The 21,893-nt window shown below is 42.9% G+C and overlaps 1 protein-coding gene across 2 annotated transcripts in view; it reads left to right on the top strand.

The window, feature by feature from the left end:
- Nucleotides 1-21,893, top strand: part of TNS3 (tensin 3) — a 1,051,445-nt gene that overhangs the window by 986,461 nt on the left and 43,091 nt on the right. For both annotated transcript variants that reach the window (XM_030209265.1, XM_030209274.1), the window contains 3 exons: nucleotides 1,186-1,272; nucleotides 11,942-12,073; nucleotides 18,121-18,216. In XM_030209265.1, the coding sequence (XP_030065125.1) occupies nucleotides 1,186-1,272; nucleotides 11,942-12,073; nucleotides 18,121-18,216 (315 nt within the window). The remainder of the gene's footprint in view (nucleotides 1-1,185; nucleotides 1,273-11,941; nucleotides 12,074-18,120; nucleotides 18,217-21,893) is intronic.

The following is a 21,893-nucleotide window of genomic DNA, read 5'->3' as shown; positions in this document are numbered from 1 at the left end:
ATTTATACATGTTGTTGGCCCATTGCACGTAGAGGAGTGGCCTAGTGGTTAGAACACCAGTCTTGACATCCAGAGGTGTCCGGCTCAAATCTCACTGCTGCTCCCTGTGATCTTGGGCAAGTCACTTAAGCCTCCCTGTGATCTTGGGCAGGTTACTTAACCCTCCATTGTTTCAGGTACAAACTTAGATTGTGAGTCTTCTAGGGACAGGGAAATACCCAGTGTACCTGAATGTAACTCACCTTGAGCTACAACTGAAAAAGGTGTGAGTAAAATCCAAATCTACACACCAGGATTTGTGCCACATTTTCATTGGTGTAATTGGACACGTGCCGTTTTAAGCACTGGGATATCAACTAAGCATATTCTATATACCGTGCCTAAATCTAGGCATCGCTTATAGAATACACTTAGGCGGAAATGTTTACCGCACAGATTTTTTAGGCGCCTTATATAGAATCTGGCCTTATGTGGCTTTATAAACTAGGATCCTTCTTGCTCTGTTAACCTAGGTAATTTTTACACTCTAAATGTATAAGAAATCCTTTTTATAAATGTGTCCTTTGATTTTGCTGCAAAATTGATTTCACAGAGTTATAAAAAGGAGTATTACTGCTCGAGGGTATGAGAATTGCTTATGGGGTTGTTGCAGGATGGAAACATGTCAGCAGCTTGGCAGAGGTCATGCCATCAGCTGGCAAAGAAAGCACACTCCTGCTCTTTACCTCCTTATAGTAGTTGGCATGGTAGCAGGCTAGCAGTGGTGGGACATGCTTCCTACTTAAAAAAGAAAAGTATGTTTCTTGTACTAAGAGCCAAGCTTACCATAATCATTATAAAATAAATTTTAAAAAATCTTTCATTTGAAGAGGCTTTATGATGGAAACATTTTTAGTTGCTTAGAGTTTCATGACTATACATTTTTTTTTCTTCAAATGTTCTTTAGATTTGCAATGCTTTTCTCACAGGTACTTTTGTCATATTTTGACCGAGTGTTTCCTTGTCTTGTATCTTTGTTCTATGCCAGCTGTCCACATGTCTAAGATTTGTTAATGATACAGGATATGCCTGGCTTAGTTTTGAGTGGCATTTTCTCTTCTTGATTTCTGGAACCCCGGAATAGTGAAGAACATAAAAGGGGAACCTCATGTCCATTGCAGTCATGCTTTCTGTTTGATTTTACAGAGATCCCCACAGATAAACACGTGACAGTGAAATTTGTCCAAGACACGTCCAAGTTCTGGTACAAGCCGGATATTTCAAGGGAACAAGGTGTGTAGTTCAAAGAGGGTTTGCTCTGAAGGGCTAAAATGCAGTTTCACACTTGACGTGTGCTGCACTCGGTTCCTGTAAATCGCCTGTGCCAGTAGAGTTGCACTTGAGACCCAGAATCATATTTTTCCATACTAAGATGCAAGGCAAAATAGTTTGATACCTGTACTTGAGATTCTTGCCTGCCAGCATCCATGAGGCCTCTGCTTTCCCTGACGTTTAAATGAAAAACTGATCATTTCTAGAATCTAGCCATATTAAGGGTGCAGTTATCAATATGGTTTACTTTTAAGCATGTTATTTTACCACTGACTCACACTAGTGTGTCACGACTTCTTGTTGAGAAATGCTTTTAGAATAATGTAAAACCTATTCTTGTCACAGTGTATAGTGTGTATTAACAGTAACAATTTTAGATTGTATTTGGTGTTGTGAACCGCTTTCACTTTTTGCTTGAAAGGCGTATATACGTTTTATAATAAACATAAACATAGAATGACTTGTGCTATTTTGCACAGGTCCCATTTTATGAAATGAGTCCTCATTACTATTAACTGGGGTTAACAGTAAAATAACACATCTTAAAGGTAGTCCTCATTGATAACCCCTTCCCCTTAGTCTACTGCAGCAAAAGTGACAGAGGCTGGTGACAACTTACAGACTAACCAGTCTGAGAAAGTGGGCTCTTGTCTTGAAATCTAATGCTTAAAATTAAATTGGTTAGTCTGTAAGGTGTCATCAGCCTCTGCCATTTTTGGAAAAGTATTAAGGGAGTAATTCTGTAAATTGGCACCCCGATGCACTGTTCCCTCTGAGCGGGAGTCCTCCACCTACAGTTCTGCCACTGGAGGGAGTTGTTTTACATTTTCAATAGTGAGGGACAGGCAAGCTCTGCATAGGGTTACCATATGTCCAGATTTACCCGGACATGTCCTCTTTTTGAGGACATGTCCGGATGGGTTTTGCCAGTCCGCCCGTTTGTCCGGATTTCTGGACAAACGGGCAGGCGGCATACCAATCCTAGCCTCCCCTCCCCTTACTTACTATCTACTGCCCTGGTGGTCTAGTGACCTCTTCGGGGCATGAAAGAGCCCCCCTCTTTCCTGCCCGGAGCACTGCCTTGCCCACATTCTGTTGCTGTGACGGTCTCGGGATTCAAAATAGCCACCGAGAGTTAAAGCGGCCTCGCGAGACTTCAACTCTCGGCAGCCATTTTGAATCCCGAGACTGTCACAGCAACAGGATGCGGGGCAAGGACAGAGCTCCGGGCAGGAAAGAGGGGGCTGTTTCCTGCCCCAAAGAGGTCACTAGACCACCAGGGCAGTAGATAGTAAGTAAGGGGAGGGGAATATGTGACAGGGAGTGGGCGGGGCAGGGGGCGGGACATGTGTCCTTTTTTTCAAAGGACAAAATATGGGAACCCTAGCTCTGCAGGACTCCAGAGAACCTGCCACTCCCTAGCGATTGAAAACACAGTATTCAAATCATACCACCTACTGGCAGCAGCTTAGAGGGAACAGTGCCCCCGATGCAGTGTGGGGAGCGTCAATTCTACAATGACATCAAGACACCACGATTCCATTATAGAATCCTTGTGCAGATTGCCATTGGCATGACAAAAAGTAGATGTGCCTGCTTATACCGTCAGTAGCAGTCGAAAGTGGGACACCTAGATCCACCAATCAATTCGCACAACTTAGTATGCTATAAGCTGCGCGCATTGATGGTTGACACGCCCTGCCCATGCTTCTTCCACGTGTATGCCCCCTTCACAATTGTGTGCTATGCCACTTAAGCATGGAGCTTACAGGATAGCACTTTGGGCAGAAACCCCCTAAGTGACATTTGTTCTGCAGTTACGGACACTTTATACCGAATTCCTTTTTAACTCATTTAGAACTACAAACAATGCCCAGAATATAAGTAAAGATATACCTGTAATTTATACCTGTTGATATTAAAATTTAAGATTTTGGTGAAAACTCTTTATTTTTTGCTAGCATTTGAGTTGGAGGACTAATGTTTTTGATATGTTTAAATGTTTCTAGCTTTTTAATTTTACAAGTATGTCTTCCAGGAAACTTTAGTGTGTTTAACTGGTAAGCATGTCTGGTCTTGAATGTGTCTTTTCTCTTTATTAGAATTTCTTTCTTTATTATCCTTTTTATTGTAAACTGCTTTGATTTGTTTGAGTTGAGCAATATAGCAAATTTTAAATAAACCATATAAAGCAGAGCCTAGCTTCTGTGGTAGCTGGTCATTGCTCCTTTCATTGCTTTGGGCAGATTTTTGCAGGCTTTGCCTTGAAATTGCATTAACAAGAGTTTGTGTGCGGGAAGAAAATTAGATCATATTCTTTATTTAGAATTTAAAAAGGTATGCGTTTGTGAAGTCTATACATTTGTATGAATGTATTTATACATTTACATCAGATTTTCTAAACCTCACAAAGGAGGGTTTTTAGAAATGTTAGAGCAGAAGTGCCATTTGGTTCAAACTGATATAATTATCCCCCAAAACTGCAGCACCCATCCTACCATTGTCCTTTCCAATTACCTATCAAAAACAAGAGTGATTTTGCATGTGAACCTGACTGAAGATCCATAGTTTTTTGAACATCTGCCTGTACAGTGGCTGTAACATGTGCTCTGGCTGTTATCACAAGGCTGTAGATGTTAACATCTTGGTGTCTTGGCTAGTTAGCCATGCTGGCTGTTGCAAGTCCATCTGGCAAAAATTGGATTTAGAAAACACTTTTCCCCTATCCTTTGATGTCTCCCCATTGAAACAAGTGTGCAGCGCTATATCAGTGTGATAATTGTACATAACAGACCAAGGGATTGTATTATAAACTGTTTTTCAGTGGGTTTTGAGACCTAATTTTGGACATGCCAGCATGCATTATAAACTTGATAGCCTGTTTAGAAAAGAAGAAAGGAGCCACTTTATAAAGTGGGCAGTATAAAATCAGTAGAAATGAATGCTAAAGGCCAGGGTGTTATAATTACTATAATGTTTTGTCTGGGAGCTTTTCTCATAGCAATTCTGTAAGTACAGGACAGTGAGGTTTGAAATTGATCTTTACAGAAAGGTAAAATGAGTCTTGTACTATAACTGTATCTCATAATTGTACTGAAAAGTGTTTTGAGTGCTCCCAAGTCGGGATGCATTGAATCCGCTGATTTGCAGATGTTATCACTGAAGCCAGATATGGACTTTTTTTTAAAGTTAATATTGGACAGGATATAACCAAAGTCCTGACTGCTGATAGAATGTCACCAAACAGCTCTTGTGCTGGCAAGGGCAGGCACAGACTTAGGCAGCGAAATCTCATATAAATAGCCAGGACCTCTCAAGTCCAAATGAACATAGAGCAGTGCTGACCAAACTTTTTCGGGCCATGACTATCGTCTGCAAACCCACCAAGGCACATGGAACTGAAGCATCAATGAACTTCTGGGTTGGGTTGTGACTCCAAACGTAGTGTATGTGTTCCCATGTAGGGTTGCAACCACAGTATGGGAAGCCTCCCCTGCTTATGGCTCACTGACTAATCAAGGATTTCATGATGCTGTTTGCTTCAGTAAATATTGACTTTCCTGAAATGTGACTTACTTATGGCCATGCAGTCAAGAGACATCCAGTTTTGCAGGACAGCAACCTATATCTTAATTGCATCTCACTCCCAAATCACGCTGAAAACAAAATGCTGTCCAATCTTATTAATCCATGGATCAGTGTTTCCCAACCCTCTTCTGGAGCTTTTTATCTAGCCAGTCGGGGTTTCATGAGAGATTTACATATCCCTGAGATCCAGATGTGCGATTTCTGTCTATGTTGTGCATATTCAGTAGGGGAATGCAGCCAAAATATTTTTGCTCTGTTTAGTTTCCCATGTGACTTACGGGATTGTTTTGTTTTGAGGACAGTATCATAGTTAATGTGCACTTTTCACAAATAAAGCACAATATTTGTGAAGAATGTGTGCTGTTTCCAAATACTGTGCCCTGTTCATGATAAGTGCGCCAGAGGCGTAGCCAGGTTTTGACATCAGGGGTGCAGACTTTTGTAAAATAGGCACCAGTGCGAGGCTGAAGGGCCGGGAGAGAGGAAAGGGTTAAAATCCTCATAGGCATACATGTGTGGTCAGTGACTGAGTTGTTTGGGGAGGCTAAGGTGGAGTGAGGTGGGCCTAGAGTGGGGTTGGGGCAGGGCAGGGCTAGGTAAAATCCTTAGGGTGAAGGCAGCACCTTCCCGCCCTCTTCCCCCCCCCCCCCCCCATGGGTTCAGCACATCTCCCTTCTCCCCAATGAGTCCAGGACCTTACTCTCTCCATCCCCCTATGGCCTTCCATCTTCTTCCTCTCTCCCTGGTCCCCTCACCCTTAGTCTGGCATCTCTTCTATCCCCCTATCCCTGCAGATCTAGCACCTGTCCCCTTCCCGCCCTCTTCCCCCCCCCCCCCATGGGTTCAGCACATATCCCTTCTCCCCAATGAGTCCAGGACCTTTCCCTCTTCTTCCCTGAGTCCCCCTGGAGTCCAGAACCTCTCCTTCTCATTCCCTGAACCCCCCCCCCCCCCCCATGAGTCCAGTAACTCTTCCTTTCATTCCCTCAGCCTCTCCTGAGTCCAGCAACATTCTCTTTATCCCTCAGCCCCGTGCCTCCCCCCCCCCCCCCCCCCCCCCCGTGAGTCCAGCACCACTTTCTTTTTCTCTCAGGTGTCTCCTGAATCCAGCACCGCTCTCAGTTTTTTCCTAGCCCTCCCTTGAGACCAACACTGCTCCTTTTTCCCTCAACCCCTATCCTGAGTCCAGCACCTTCTTCTTCCCTCAACCCCCCCCCCCCCCTTTCCCACCTTCTCAAGTCCAGCACATCTTTGTGTATTTGTGTATCTAAAATGTAACCTTCTACAAAACATTAAGTGAAGATGTGATTCTATGAGCCCCAGTGAAAGGAGAGTTTAATTTTGCTTCCATTTAGTTTCAATATATTCCATCAACTTTATAACACCTTCCCATGGCTGATTACAACAGTTAAGATGAAAGAAACAGGATATCCTCCCTGAAATTTCATCTGCATTGTATAGAGCAGTGTAGAAAAATGAGCAAAAAAATAGAGTTTTTAAGTGCTGTTTCTACCAGCCTCACTAATATTTTTAAGCTATTGTAATGATACTCAATCTTTGTTTCATATAATGAGCTAGATAGGCTCACTCACTCTGTCTTCTGCTTTTATCCAACAGCCTTGGCTGACACCGTCTTCTGTTCTCAATCTAACCTTCTCCTCCCCTTCCAAATCCCTCAAACCTGCTTTTCTTTAGCAGCCCCTGCAGCGATAACAGGCTGTCTGTGCCAGTGTAGAATGCTTCCCTCTGCCAAGTCCCGGTCCCACCCTCGCGTACACAACAAGTTGTGTCAGAGGGGCAGAGCAGAAGGAAGCATCAGACCAGTGGCGTAGCCAGACAGCCAGTTTTGGGTGGGCCTGAGCCCAAAGTGGGTGGGCACAAAATTTTCTCTGCTCCGCCCTCCCTCCCTCCACTATACCCACCATTTCTCCCTCCTCTCCACTCCTATGCCTACCATTTCTCCCCCTCCCCACCTATCCCCTCTGTATGCAGCATGTGTCCCTCCCCTCCACCTCATACATAGCCAAGACTTCTCCCTTCCTCACCCCTCCACCCCTTTGCTGCATCTCCCTCACCCACCAACCAAGCCTCATCTTTCCATCTTCCCTCCCCCCTGTGCAGCATCTTTCTTTCCATCTTCCCTTCCCCCTGTGCAGCTGCTGTGTCCCCCCGTCTTCCCTCCCCCATGTGACATCTTCCCCCCCCCCCCCCCCGTGCAGCTGCAGCATCTCACCCTCCTTGCAGGCCCGCCCAGCAGCAAAGTTCCTGACGGCGATTCCAGTCGCAGCGATTCCCACACGCTGCCTGCCGGCTGCCGCTCAACAATCTCCTCGCTACTAAGCGCTAACCCGGAAGTCTCTCCTGCAGAGGAGAGACTTCCGGGTTAGCGCTTAGTAGCGCGAGGAGATTGAGCGGCAGCCGGCACTGGCAGGCAGCTTGTGGGAATTGCTGCGACTGGAATCGCCATCACTCAGGAACTTTGCTGCTGGGCGGGCCTGACCCGAACTTGGGTGGGCCCGGGCCCGCCCGTGGCTACGCCCCTGCATCAGACTCTGGCTCAGTGAAGCAGCCTGTGATCCCTGCAGGGAAAAAGCAGCAGGGAGGGGCTGCTAGGGAAAGGTTTGTGGAACCAGGGGGAACAGAAAGCGAAAGCACCGGTGTTAGTCTAGTCTGCTAGGCTCGGGTGGGGGGAGACTGGGGAGTGTTTAAGGAAAGAAGAGGCTCAGGGACATTCGTTTTGGTACGATATGGGAAAGGGGAGAGAGAGAAAAAGGGGAGAAGTGTTTGTCTGCAGCAAAGTTTAAAATAAAATCCATGCTGCTGTGTGGCGTTTCAGAAGCAGGTGAGATAGGCGCTGTTTTCGTTTGTAATTTGATTAGGGGAGCGGCCGCTCCCCTCGCGCCCCACCTAGCTACGCCACTGATAAAAAGTGCGCACTCTTTCCAAAGAGTGTGTGCTATATATGACAGAGGATTTGAAAAAAAACAAAACTAAATTTGAAGTCATTTCAGGCAAAAACCAATAAGAAATGGCATGGGAAATGTTTCAGACAAATGCACATCTGTAATTGTAATATTCAACGTAGTAGTCCTGAAATCTGTCTGGCTAAGTGTGCCTCCGGGAGAGGCTGTGGCTGTCGTTAGCAGAATTTTGTGAAGGTGGGGGTGGTGATGTTTAGAATGAGGTATGGATGATCCTCCAGTGTTTATTACTGGACTGGTTAGATGTATATCAGAAGGAAGACCCAAAGCGGAGTCAGCCACCTCCGCTTTGGGTCTTCCTTTGAATGGTCTGCTGAGATTTTCTTCTTCTTTGTTTTGGTGTTAGATGTATGCCTAGATATATGGGGTGAATTCTATATATTGCGCTGAAAAAAGAGCTATTCTATAAGCTGCACTTCATTAGGTGCGGTTTATAGAATAGCGCTTATGCCCAGGAATTTAGGCGCAACCATATGTACCAACTGAAATGTAGTGCAAACGTGCATGCCTAAATTGGGCGCATATCCCCCCCTTATTCTGTAACAACGCTTATAAATGCTAGGAATGCCCTCCCATTTCCATACCCTTTTTCTTACTCGCTCATAAAATTTAGGCATGGGATTTACGCTGCAAGTTCTCCACCACCGGGAGACTTCAGTCCCTCGACCCTTTAGCTGTAATCCACTGCTACAGAGCACGTGGCAATCCACAAGGTCAGATCATTATACTTTATTGTAATCCCTTTGTGTCAGCTGCTCCTCCAAAGGTAGTTCCCACCACAGCATTTCTTAAGAAGCATAGCAGTTCAACAGCATAGTATTCAAAACAAACAGAAAAAAACCCCCCAAAAGGTTCCAAAATCTCAGCAGTTAAACATGCCCACATAGTTATGCAAAGCAAGTCTTCAAACAAAGTAGCTCAAAAAGGGCTCAAACTCCCAGCAGTTCATGTATAGCAGGTATGCAAAGTAATTCTTCAAACAGGGTAGCTCCAGAAAGGGTTCAAACCCTCCTCAGTAGTTCATGTCAGCAGTTAGGAAAAACAATTCCCCCAAACACAGCAGTTCAGAAAGGTTTCAGACTCCCAGCAGTTCATGTATAGCAGTTATGCCCAAAATCACCACTCCTCCTTTCTCTCTTTCAAAAGAAAGCAACCTAGGGAGAGTGGCAAAGGTCCCTCCCCAACCAGGCCAGCATTATACCCTGACCACCACCCGCATGACCCTTCCGTAGTAAACCTATTCTCAGCTCCCCTCGTGGGATGCCACCTTTTCCCTTCTACCAGGCTCTCCTCCCAAGCAGCCCTCTCCTGTTTCATCTCCTTTCCTTCCAGTTTAGTCAGAGCAGCAATCTCCATGGACTCCTCCCCCTTTTCTTCCCCTTGCCAGTCCATAGGTTCCTCCCCTCACCCATTGCTCAGTTGCTCTCCATTTGCTTGATTGGGCAGGTTCAGAACTCCTTCCCTCATTCTGGCTGTCTGGGACAGATTTTTCCAACTCCCTTCTCTTGCCCTTCTCCTGACTTCCTCTGGGGGCTGTTGGGGATTGAAGTCCCTGTTTCTACTATGGGACCTACTCAGGGGCTGCTGGGAATTGTAGTCTTTTCCTTTTCTCCAGTCCCCCAGGGGAAAGGACTCCTTCCTTTCTCTACCCAGTCTCCCTCCCTCTCGAGCCTCCTCATTCCTTCATGTGCCTTCATTCTCCTTCTCACCCTCATATTCCTCACAACGCACATAAATTCAAATTAAATCTAATTAATACCAATAACTGCTTATGTTTTACTTATTTTTGCTGTGCACTGCCTTGAATGAATTCCTTCAAAAAGGCAGTAAAGAAATCCAAATAAATAAAACTGCTTGTTAAGAAGCCAATTATTGGCGCAAATTAGCTCGTTATTTAATTAAATTGCTTTCACAAATTGAGCGTGCACCAAATTTGCCACACAATTATTGTAGACTTTTCTAGAATTAGGGGGATGGAGTAAACAGTTTCAAGTGTGTTATGCATAGCTAGTTTGGTGCAAGAAAAGGATCATTTCTTCATGAACAGTGAGACAGCGGCATGCCATGGAGATGATGCCTTTGGCCTTTGTTGTGGATGTAGTTAAACATGCCCACATAGTTTGTGGTTTTAAATGCCTTTGTGAGCACAAAGCAGGGCTGATTAGGTATCCTGTAATAGGATAATTTAGCTGGTGCCTCCAGGGCACATTCATGCTCACATAAACTGTTTGTTGAGACCAGCATTTCTGTTTCTTCATTCACACTGTAGTAGGCACATCAGTATTTAGTACAGAAAGGTAGCTTTCCAGTGCTGGGGAAGCAAGCATAAGAGGGTATGCTTTTTTTTTTAAGATTTCCTCCTTTTCCCCTCTCTCCAATCACTCCTTCCCAAGTGGCATGCTCAGGAATGTCTGAGATTCATTGACCAGCCCTAGAAAATAATGGAGGAATGTCCTTTGGTTTCTGTTCAGTGGTGATGACTAATAATCTTCCTTCCTTTAGTACCTTCCCATGCCTGATGGGTCCCAAATCCTAATCTTGATTTTTCTATCCTTCTCCCATTCCCCTTCTCCCTACTGTACTATGGTGTGCAGTGCTACAATCTGAGCCATAGCACCAGCATGATAACTGGCAGTTTCATGGTAAATAGTAAACAGTCTGTGTTTGATCAACATAACAAGAAACCTACATTATAAGGCGTGGGCCAACTGTACAGGACCCAAGTGTGAATGGCAATATAGAGCAGATAATAAATTCTGATGGGATTACTTGTGAGTTTTGAGGTTTAATGACAGAACACCTGACTATTAAGGATCTTTCTTTTGGGCAAGAATTGAGAGGGGGCCAGCAAGTGTAAGTTTTCCAACCTGAGCACTGCAAATCAGAACTCCCTACCCATCCAGCCAACCATGCAGTGGAGTAAAGCCAAAACTGGATCAGCCCGTCATGGAAAAGACATGGAGCTAGTTGGCCACGCTAGTATTCATTAATTCAGAAGGCTAAAGTGGTATTTGAGACAAAACGATAGGATGGTTCAGTCAGGTGGAATCCTTCAGCTTTAGCCATTGAATTTTTTAATGGCTTTGATACATTCTTATTGACTGTGACCCAGCATAAGAATTACCCAGATAGAACAATATGTAGTTCACTTCTCCTGCACCAATGTGCAAATAAAATTCTTAAAAGCAGTTTCCAAACTATGGGTCATGACTTCAAATGGAATCACATAATCTAGATAGTGGTTTCATTGGACTGTGTAGGCCAATGGGGATGCTACAACTTGGCCTGTGTGGGCTCGACAGAAGGCCGGGACTGTGGTAACATCAGCCAGCCTGGAGCAGTAGCATGGGAGGAGATGTAGGGTTGGGGTTGTATTGTTATTGGAGCCATTAAAATGAGGTTGCAGCTGGGAAATTTTGTGAAGCACTGCTCTATAGTGAAAGCTTTCTAGCATTTTAGAATAAAGATGAAGAATAAAATAATTCTCGTAATGGGTTCAAATATCAATTTTTTATAAAGAAGATTGAAAATGTTTAATTTTATTGTAGTAAATACCATCCTGTTGTTGGAATATTTATAGCTTAAGCCAAAGGCAGAAGCAGAATGTGAAATAGATTTAATTAACTCATAATTTAAACTAATTTGGTACCTTGAAATTGCTATAATTTTTGTTCACTCATGGAGTAATGGAACCTTGAACACACCTTGTCCTAAGATTTAAGGATGAGCAGTGGAGTGAAAGAGTTGCTAAAGCTCTAAGCTGTTAAGTCCTTTTTGCCATGGTGCTCCATGGCACGTTTCAGGTATCACTTAACAGGGTACATAATCTGGTTAACGATAGGGCACATGAGGTGTAGGTATGTACAGGTATGTATGTGTGTATGCTAAATCAAGGGATAACATCATCCATCAACTGTCATACATTGGTGTGCCACAAAACCAGTAGTAGCTATGATGACTCAAGATATAGTCCATTTCGATGAGCAATAGAAACAGATTCAGTGCTTAAAGTAAAACTGCACCAAGGTGAATGTTTTATTTTTGTCTGTTCTCTTCTTCAGCCATAGCGGTTTTGAAGGACAAAGATCCGGGTTCTTTCATTGTTCGAGACAGTCACTCTTTCAGAGGAGCCTATGGTTTGGCAATGAAAGTGGCTACACCCCCTCCTTCGGTGTTGCAGTTGAACAAGAAAGGTAGAGTATCTTCAAAGTCCAGGGCTACTAAATAGTATGCAAGAAAGTATGAGATAAGAATCATTTTAATGTAACATTTTATAGACTTCAAAATCAGGTGAAGCATCAGAGTAGTGCACAAAATTGCAGTTTTCCGAACTAGAATTTTATAAGAGCTTGATAAAATTTCTCAAATACATATACAGATGCTGTTATTCTAAAGTTAAAGTATAAAAAGGTTTAAAATAAATATAGCTTAGTACAGTTGGCTAGAAAATACTGTAGCTTACCATAACTGTGCTGGAGCTTCTGTAGTAATTTAATAGTTAACTTTTACAAAGGGAAAGATTGAAGGCATCACATGCTGTTTTCCAAGCTTCCAGAGTCTGTCTTCAAGATTCTGATGTGGTCCTTCAGAGGAATGTGAACCGTACCATTCATACTTGGAGAGCTTCTGCCACTATTGCATTTTGAGGAATAAAAGTATATCATACCAATATATCAGTATCATATCAAAATAATAACTGGTTATGCCTTGCCCATCATGCCTACTTCAGTTTAATAAGTCATTTTCCAGATGTGTTAAAGCACTCTTGCATTGACAACAAAGCTGGTGCCAGGGTATTAGAAGTTTTGCACCCCTTTCAGACAATCCCCCCCCCCCACCGCAATTTTACTAATTATACTTAACACTGTTTATTCTATTTAGCTTTGAAAATGACTATTTATTTATTTATTACATTTGTACCCTGCACTTTCCCACACACAGGTTCAATGCAGCTTACATAGTAAATAGAATTACAAAGTCTTGTAAGGAAAATAATACAATTTGTAATAAACATAATAATAGTTAGGTTTTAAGAATATATGAATTGGAAATGGGAAGGTAAACAACGATAGGATAGCCAGAAGGGAAGGTGGGAGGGGTATGGTGTAGGGAAGATGGAAAAGGAAAGATTGGAGGATGACTATAAAAACAAGAAAAGTGGTTAACAAGTTGAACAAATAAATTAAAGGAAATCATCAGTAAAAAACATAGAGAAAACGAGAGTCTGCAAACCCTCCACTTTCTTTTTACATATGGGAAGGCAAGGAGAATACACCTCCCCTTTCTTACGCCTCAGAGAATAAGAAGGTCTTTAGTTGTTTACTAAATGCTAGTAGACTGGTCTTGCACTCCTCCAAGTCAGTAGGAGCTTATTCCATGTTGCCAGAACAATTACTGAGAAAATGTGAGATCTCCAACACTCTAATCAAACCTAAGACTTAGAAACATAGTAACATAGTAGATGACGGCAGAAAAAGACCTGCATGGTCCATCCAGTCTGCCATACAAGATAAACTCATATGTGCTACTTTTTGTGTATACCTTACCTTGATTTCTACCTGTCCTTTTCAGGGCACAGACCATGTAAGTCTGCCCAGCACTATCCCCACCTCCCAACCACCAGCCCCGCTTCCCACCACCGGTTCTGGCACAGACCGTATAAGTCTGCCCAGCACTATCCCCGCCTCCCAACCACCAGTCCCGCCTCCCACCACCGGCTCTGGCACAGACCGTATAAGTCTGCTCAGCACTATCCCTGCCTCCCGCCACCGGCTCTGCCACCCAATCTCGGCTAAGCTCCTTAGGATCCATTCCTTCTGAACAGGATTCCTTTATGTTTATCCCACACGTTGTTGTTTAAATGCAGCATCTGTAGTGCATATTCTGCGCAGTCATAAGTATTGTCCTACTGAGCGGGACCATTTCAATCTATGTGGATGATGACTGGTAAATGATAGCAAAGTATTGCGGTCTGTAGGTTTATGATAAACTGTAGTATGTAATTCTCCATGCACTTTGTAAATCCAGATGTCCAGCAAGGAGATTTGTCACATGTTTAATCATGGTGAATTTTAAACAAGGGTCAATAGTATTTATCCAACTCAAAAATTGAGATACATGAACCTTTGCAGAATGGTGCTTAGCCGCTTTGCAGCCACTTAGGTATCTAACTGTACTTTCACCCATGGGCGTACAGGTATTCTGTACATTCAGGTGCTTAAATATGGACCCTTAATTCTATAGAATTGCCATAATTATCTATAATTGCCTAAGGTTGGGCACTGGGATGATGCACTCTGACCATAAATTTTATAATGCTAATTGCACACAAACTTGCCGTTATAGAATCCTAGCATAAGTCCACATTTATGCATCTAAGTTTAGACATGAGCACTTACGCTAGCTCAATGTCTGTTGTAAATGCTTGCACCTAAATGGAGGCAGTTAGACCTGTAAATGCTAGTATTCTATAAGATATGCATGTAAGTGCTAGGCACACCCTTGACCCACCCATGTCCACACCACCTTGCATTTGCACCTGATGGAATTTGTTCATGCAATTTACGTAATCTGGTCTAAGGGTTGTTATGCACATAACTGCTAATTAGTGCCAATCAGCACCAGTTCACACCAATGATAGCCAATAATTGGTTGTTAATGCCAATTAACAGCTGATGATTAGGTTATGTGTACAACTTTGCATGCTACATGTAAAATTGGGTGTGCAGGTTTATAGAATTAGGGGTATGGGGTAAATTCTATAAGAGGCACCTAAACATTGGCGCAGAAACTTTTATGCACTGAGTGCTATTCTATAAAGGGTTCACATCCATTTATAGAATAGCGCTTAGGGTATAAACTGCGCCTAGCTTTAGGCACTGACAATTATGCCTGCTACAAGCATGTATAAATGCTGGAGCCTAAATTAGGTGTGACCCAGCCAAATTCTGTATATATGCACGTAAAATGTTGACACACCCCCAAAACACCTCTAGCCATGCCTCCAAAAATTTACATGCATTAGGATTTTTCGTAGATCATTATAGAGTACAATCTGCCTTTGAATCCTAATTAAGGCCAATTAATGCAAATAATTGGTTAGCAGCCAATTAGTGGCACTGATTGACTTATTAAACAATTAAGTTGCGCACATAAATTGGTTATATGCGCTGATTTGTATGCGCAACTTTAGACACCATCCCCTGGTTTCTAAATAGTGCATCTAGAGACCCCCACCAAAATTCAAACGGATTCTGTAACACACATAACTTAATTGGCTTTTAACAGCATTAAGCAATAATGAGTACTAATTGGCAATAATTAGAATTTCCACGCACAACTCCCTAAGCATATTCTGTAATGCACTGCCTAAATTTTGATGTTTGCAGGCAAAAGAGAGGTGATTATGGGCAGGGAAATGGGCGTTTCTTAGGCATTTCAAATTTACGCACATTGTTATAGATTATGCCCCTCTTTGCCTAAATGTATGCACCTATACTGCACCTAAATCTAGGTGCCGCTTATAGAATGCGCTTAGGTGGAAATGTTTTCTGTGCAGATTTTCTAGGCACCATATATAGAATCTGGCCCATAGTGTTCTCTTATCTCTGTAAGCTCCAGGGGACCCCGTGGTCTGGGCAAACCTTCCCCTTCTACCCACCATGGTCCAGACCTGCCAAGTCCCCCGCATTCAGCGGGAGACAGATCATCTCCTGCACTCCCGCCAAAGTGGGAAAGTCTCCCGCTGAATGTGCCAGGGGATGCACTGCCGTCACTGCTACCACTGCTGCTTCTCTTGATGAGCAGTAGCAGCGGCTGTGGCAAAACAAGAAAAGCAAGCAAGCACAGGGCCACAGCAGCTTTCAGGCATGCGCTGCCAGCTCTGCTGATCCTCTGCCCCCGGAATGGGAAGTTGACTGCTGAGCCAACAGCACATGCCTGAAAGCTGCTGTTTCCTGGCCCTGCGCTTGATTTTCTTGTTTTGCCGCGGCTGCTGCTATTCATCAGGGGAAGCAGCAGTGACCAGGAAACACTGGGTACTGAGGGGAAGGGGGAAAGGGGTGGAAAGTGAGGCAGGAGGTGCTAAATTTTTTGTAGTTTAGGAAAAAGTAATGTGGTGGCTGTGTTAATAAAGGTTAATAAATGCAAATAAAACATAAAATAGAAAATAATGTGATACCTTTATATTGGACTGATTTTTATACATTTCTGATTAGCCTTCAGTGACCAACACTTTCTTCCTCAGATCAGGAGAGGATACCATAACAGTAGTATACTGACCTGACTTGAGGCAGGAGGTTTTGGCCTTTGAAAGCTTAAGTGAAAAGGGTATTAGGTTAGTACAATAAAAAGGTATCATCTTATTTTCCATTTTCAAGTGCCTGCACTGGGCATATGCAGGAGGGCCAGCATCGGTGACTGAAGCACACTGCCAACTGCTGCAATTCTTAAACAGCACAGTAGGAGGCTCATTCTGAGTTTGGGGTAGCCTAGTGGTTAGTGCAGTGGACTTTGATCTTGGGGAACTGAGTTCCATTCCCACTGCAGCTCCTTGTGACTCTGGGCAAGTCACTTAACCCTCCATTGCCCCTGGTACAAAATAAGTACCTGAATATATGTAAACCACTTTGAATGTAATTGCAAAAACCTCAGAAAGGCGGTATATCAAGTCCCATTTCCCTTCCCCCTTTCTTTTCTTTTATGCTGTGCTTTATGAGATTCCTTGTTCTGTGCATTGCAGATATTGTTTACTATTTTTCCTTTTAAATGTATTGTATGCCCTTGTGGTTAACATATTTTTATATCTCTGGTTTTAACAGAGATAAAATGTACACTGATATACATAACTTAATGTATATCAGTGTACATTTACAATTAAAGTGTTAATTTATGTGTTTTAAGTATTTGTTTTTATTTGCTTATTTATTTATGTGCCTTTTATATACTGACTCTTGTCTATGGTTTATTAATTTAATTATTTTTTATATGTTGATTGTAGACTCCTGACATAGGCTCTATAGCTGAAACATGGTACCAGTGTCAGGTCCTTTTCGTAAAGGCTGTATTTTGAATTTCACATCGTTTTATGTATCTTCACTTCACCCGTTTGTTGTTGTTCCTTTGTGGAGTGTAGTATTTCCTTCTTGTTTAGATTTGGGATATGTGCATCACAGATCTTTGTATTGTATTCAGTGGCTTGACCAGACAGCTGATGGAGGAGGTGGGCACCAGATTTTCTCCCTGCCCTCCCCCACATCCCTTGCCCAGATAGAAAATATAAATACCTAAGCTGGTGGAATTCCCCAAGCCTCACCAGCTGTAGACCTCTTCCTCCAGTCTGGTGGCAAGAACTCTCCAAGCTCTGCAGCTGGTGGCAACTCGGGGACACTGTTACTAGTTGAAGAGCTTGGAGATTTATGACTGCCAGACTGGAGGAGGTGGTCTTCAGGTGGCAGAGCTTTGGGATCCCACCAGCTATAGCAAGGAAGGTGGCTAATTTTTTTTTTTTTTTTTTTTGGGGGGGGGGGGGGGGCCCTGGCCCTGGCCCTGGCCCTGGCCCTGGCCCTGGCCCTGGCCCTGGCCCTCTGTCTGTTCAGTACCAAAAAGAAGTGCATAACTGTTTTTATTTCTCCAGTGTTTTAGTACTTGCTAAGTTTACTTTCTTGGGGTTCCCATTTCTGTTTCTGTTTGTGATCCATTGTTTTGTATTTGGTGAAGGTCTGTCTGTCTGTCTTGTGTGTGAAGAAGCCATTTCAAGTTGTTTTATGTGTGGTAGTAATGGCAGGTAGGGAAATTGGGAGGAAGGGCAGGGAGGAGAGGGAATCAGGGGCCCCCCCTCCTTAATTTCTGTCCAGGGCCCCAGCATGTCTAAAACCGGCCCCAAGTAAGTTGATCTGAAATAACAGCTTCCAGAAGATGAAGGTTGCCGACCATCGCTGACCACCAGAAGAACTTTGTAATTCAAAATGTAACCTGTTGCATATATATATATATAGTGGAGGAGTGGCCTAGTGGTTAGAGTGGTGGACTTTGGTCCTGGGGAACTGGGTTCAATTCCCACTGCAGGCACAGGAGCTCCTTTTGACTCTGGGCAAGTCACTTAACCCTCCATTGCCCCAGGTACAAATAAGTACCTGTATATAAAATGTAAGCCGCACTGAACCTGCTATGAGTGGGAAAGCGCAGGGTACAAATGTAAGAAAAATAAATAAAATATCATTTTGTTTCTGTTTTATCACAGTTGGAGATTTGACAAATGAACTCGTGAGGCACTTCCTTATTGAGTGCACCCATAAGGGAGTGCGGTTGAAAGGCTGTCCAAACGAACCATATTTTGGTAAGTAGTTCATTTCAAGGGATCCAAATATCTTGCTTGAAGTAGATTGGATCACATGGAGTATGACATTACAATAAAACATGTGAGATAAGCAGCTGCAACTTTTCAAAAGGATTTGAAATTCATACAGAGTACATTTTTTTTAGGTGGGCATATAATTAATGTAAAAAATGGCAAATGCCTGAATTTGTGTTTTACTTTAAACATCTCTCTTTCAGGCTGACTCAGTAGCAATGCTCTGTAGTACCGTGAAGAGGGATCTGGATTTGGTTCTTCTGCCCAAAGTAGGCAGGCTGGGGAAACCACCTAACAAGTAATATTCACTAATTGGCAATAATTAGAATTTACACGCACAACTCCCTAAGCGTATTCTGTAATGACTGCGCCTAAATTCTAATGTGCACAGTTTAAAAGGGCAGGGAGGAGAGGGGATTGGGGCCCCCTCAATTTCTGCCCTGGGCCCCAGCATGTCTAAAACCAGCCCTGAGTAAGTTGATCTGAAATAACAGCTGCCAGAAGATGAATGTTGTTTCTTGGGTGTTCCAAAGTTTACACGCATAGTTATAGAATATGGCCCAGTGCAAATAAATCTACACACAGAGATTTATTCCACATTTTCGTTGGTGTAAATGGAGGCACATAGTTTTAGGTGCTGGGATATCAACTTAGCGTATTCTATATACTGCGCCTAAATCTAGTTGCCACTTATAGAATACACTTAGCCGGAAATGTTTTACCGCGTGGAGTTTTTAGGCGCCTTTTATAGAATCCAGCCCCAGTGGCCAAATTTACAACCCATGATTGAAGGATTTCAGAAGGATCCTCTTGTATGGTCCCCAGATCAGAACTCGCACTGCAACGATAAACTACAGAAAGTTGGGAGAGGGTATAGAATAGGGGAAACATCTCCATACAGTTACCAAAGCTCATTACTGGTTCTGATTTGAGCTGGAACCCCAACAGAACAGGATCAAACTGACTCCAGGTTACGTTATGGAACTATTTTTAAGAGATTGAATTTAGGTGAAAAATAATTGTTGTTCTTTTTTTTCTATCTCTCTCTGCTGTTTTCTATCCTGCTGAAATGATACACGTTTCAAATAGCTTGTACTAATGAGCAACATTTGTCTGGAAATGAAAGGGTTTTTTGCTAAAAATGTTGGCACACCCTACACTGTCATGGTGTAATAACTGAAGAGAAAAATATGTTTATGAAGTGGTTTGATTTTGCGTTTGCTCTCTTATTTTAAGAAAATGCTGCTCACTTATTCAGGCCTTTGACATCTGTGTCCCAGTTGGGAACACACAAAAGTGAGGGAGAATGATATTCATTAAGTACAGAGCTAACTATGAGGGCAATGTTGAAAGTCATGTCATAAAGCAGTTTCCTACACAGAAATAGGCATTTCTAAAATTGCACACCCAATCTACATATTACAGCTGTGCACTCCGAACTGGGACAGGGTTGAGAAGGGGGTTACATTTACAGTTTATGCACAGAACATAACCCAGGCAATTTGTGCTGCTACAGAGGTGCATAAATATATGTGCATACATTTTCAAGGTGGAAGTACACACATGTTAATGTTTTTAAAAATTTGCCAGTGTGTGCAAAAAGAAGAGCATGCACATACTGTCTGCATATTTCATGCATGGAAATACAATTGGATAAAACTGTCTGGAGCATGCAGAATTGAGAATAGGTACTAATAGCTTCTTATGAGCCCTTTTAATAAAGTTCGATAAACAGAGGGCAATCTTATAAAGCATTCCTGTGTGTAAAAAAGCACTGATTTACATTCATACATGGGTTCTTATTAAGGAAAACAGCTGGTGTAAAAGTGCACACTGTGACATGAAGGTGCATGCTCTGCTGGTAGACATGTATAGAGGCGGTGCCTGGGCACAGTCCAGAAGGACACGCAGAGATGATAAAATACACTAATTGATGTGCATACTTCCAGAATCCAGGCATGGAATCTACACATGCTCAGATGCAGGGAATCACACTAACATCATCTAATTGATTGAAAAGGTGATTCTTGTCTGAGGTCCTCTCCTCCTCTGTTATTTTCTCATTGTCTTACAATTGTTATATGATACCTGCTGTTGGTTGGTTGTTATTGCCTATAATTCAGCGGTGTGATTCCCTCTATTTTGTGTTACCTGTGTTATGAATGGCCATAATATCTGAAGATGTCATAGAGCCTGGAATCCTTTGTCACTTTAACTTCCTAGGGAGCGTGGGAGAGGGTCAATAACCACCGGGAGATTAAGGAGGGGTCATCCCTCCAGTGGTCAGCTGTTCAATCAGGGCACCTTTTTATTTATATATATTAATTTTTCACATTTACATTCTCATATAAATTTCAAAGAAATTTTCATTAGTACAAACAGTAGCAATATAAATTTAACAATTTCCTTTTTTAAAAAATTTGTCCACAACATAAATTGAGTCCAGATACTAGGCAAAATAATTAAGTAAGCAAAAAGAATAATATCTATAAAGCACTCTAATGAACTCTCCAAAAACTCAGTCAAATTTAATTCAGGAACAAGTTGAATTTGCCCATTTGAGGGTCCTGAAGAACCTGTTATATATTGAGTTCTTAGTATAGGTGGAAAAGCTTCATTAGGTATGCCTAAAATTTCTCCAAAGTATTTTTTCAACATATTCAGAGGAGATATTAATGGAGATTTAGGAAAATTTATAAATCTTAAATTATTCCTACGACCTTGATTTTCCAGGAATTCAAGTTTATGAACTTGAATTTCCTTCTCTTTTATGAGCGTCGTCGTAACATTCTGGAGTTGAGCTACTTCTCCTCCCTTCAATACTGATATTTGATCCACTTGATCTTGAATATGTTCAGACAGAGTTTTGAGTTATCTCTTTCAAACTTTTAACTTCTCCTTTAAATGAGTTTGAAATACAAATGAAAGTAGAGTTCAAACCTTGTATAGCATCCCACAGTGACTCCATTGTCACCACAGCTGTTCTCGACAAACCACCGTTCCCACTGGAGAACTGGCTCCAAGGAAAAGAAGAAGGGGAGGATAGCATTCCGTGTATCTCCTCCTCTATCGATTCATTCAGGGCTAAGGCAACTCGAGAACCTCCTCCCCAGGCATCTTCGGCCCTTCATTCACTTCCGTTGTCAATGACTCCTTCGACGCCGATATTCTTCTGGGTCGCGGGGGAGCTGTGCACGAAGGGGGGGCTCAGCGACGCACCCTCCACGCTATGGTCCGCGTCAGACGGTGCGGAACCCATCGCAGCATGCCTTTGTTCCCCAAACGCTCGCGTCCCGACGTCCTCCAAAGTAGCCTGGCGCATAGGAGGGGTCTTTGCTGGTGTTGAGGAGGTAAGTGCCCCGGTTTTCCCTTTTCGTTTCCCCATCTTACAGACGGGGAAAACTCCTTTGCGTTTGAGCTCTTTGGGTGTCTCGGAAACTCAGCGCATGCACGCTTCAGTAGGCGCCATGTTGGATCCCAGGGCTCCTTTTTAAAGGTGTGATTGAAACAGGTCAAGATAAAAACATCCTTCTTTATTGCCTTGGATATTTTTTTCCTGTTCCATTATCGCTGAAAGACATCCTAATTTTGGGCCCACCCTGGTCCCACCAAAAACATGCCTCCAGCATGCCCCCTTGCAATGTAAAACATCCAAATGCTGC

This window comes from Microcaecilia unicolor, chromosome 1 (genome assembly GCF_901765095.1).
Source record: "Microcaecilia unicolor chromosome 1, aMicUni1.1, whole genome shotgun sequence".
In the NCBI taxonomy this organism is placed as follows: domain Eukaryota; kingdom Metazoa; phylum Chordata; class Amphibia; order Gymnophiona; family Siphonopidae; genus Microcaecilia; species Microcaecilia unicolor.
This window is presented reverse-complemented; position numbering and strand designations above follow the sequence as displayed.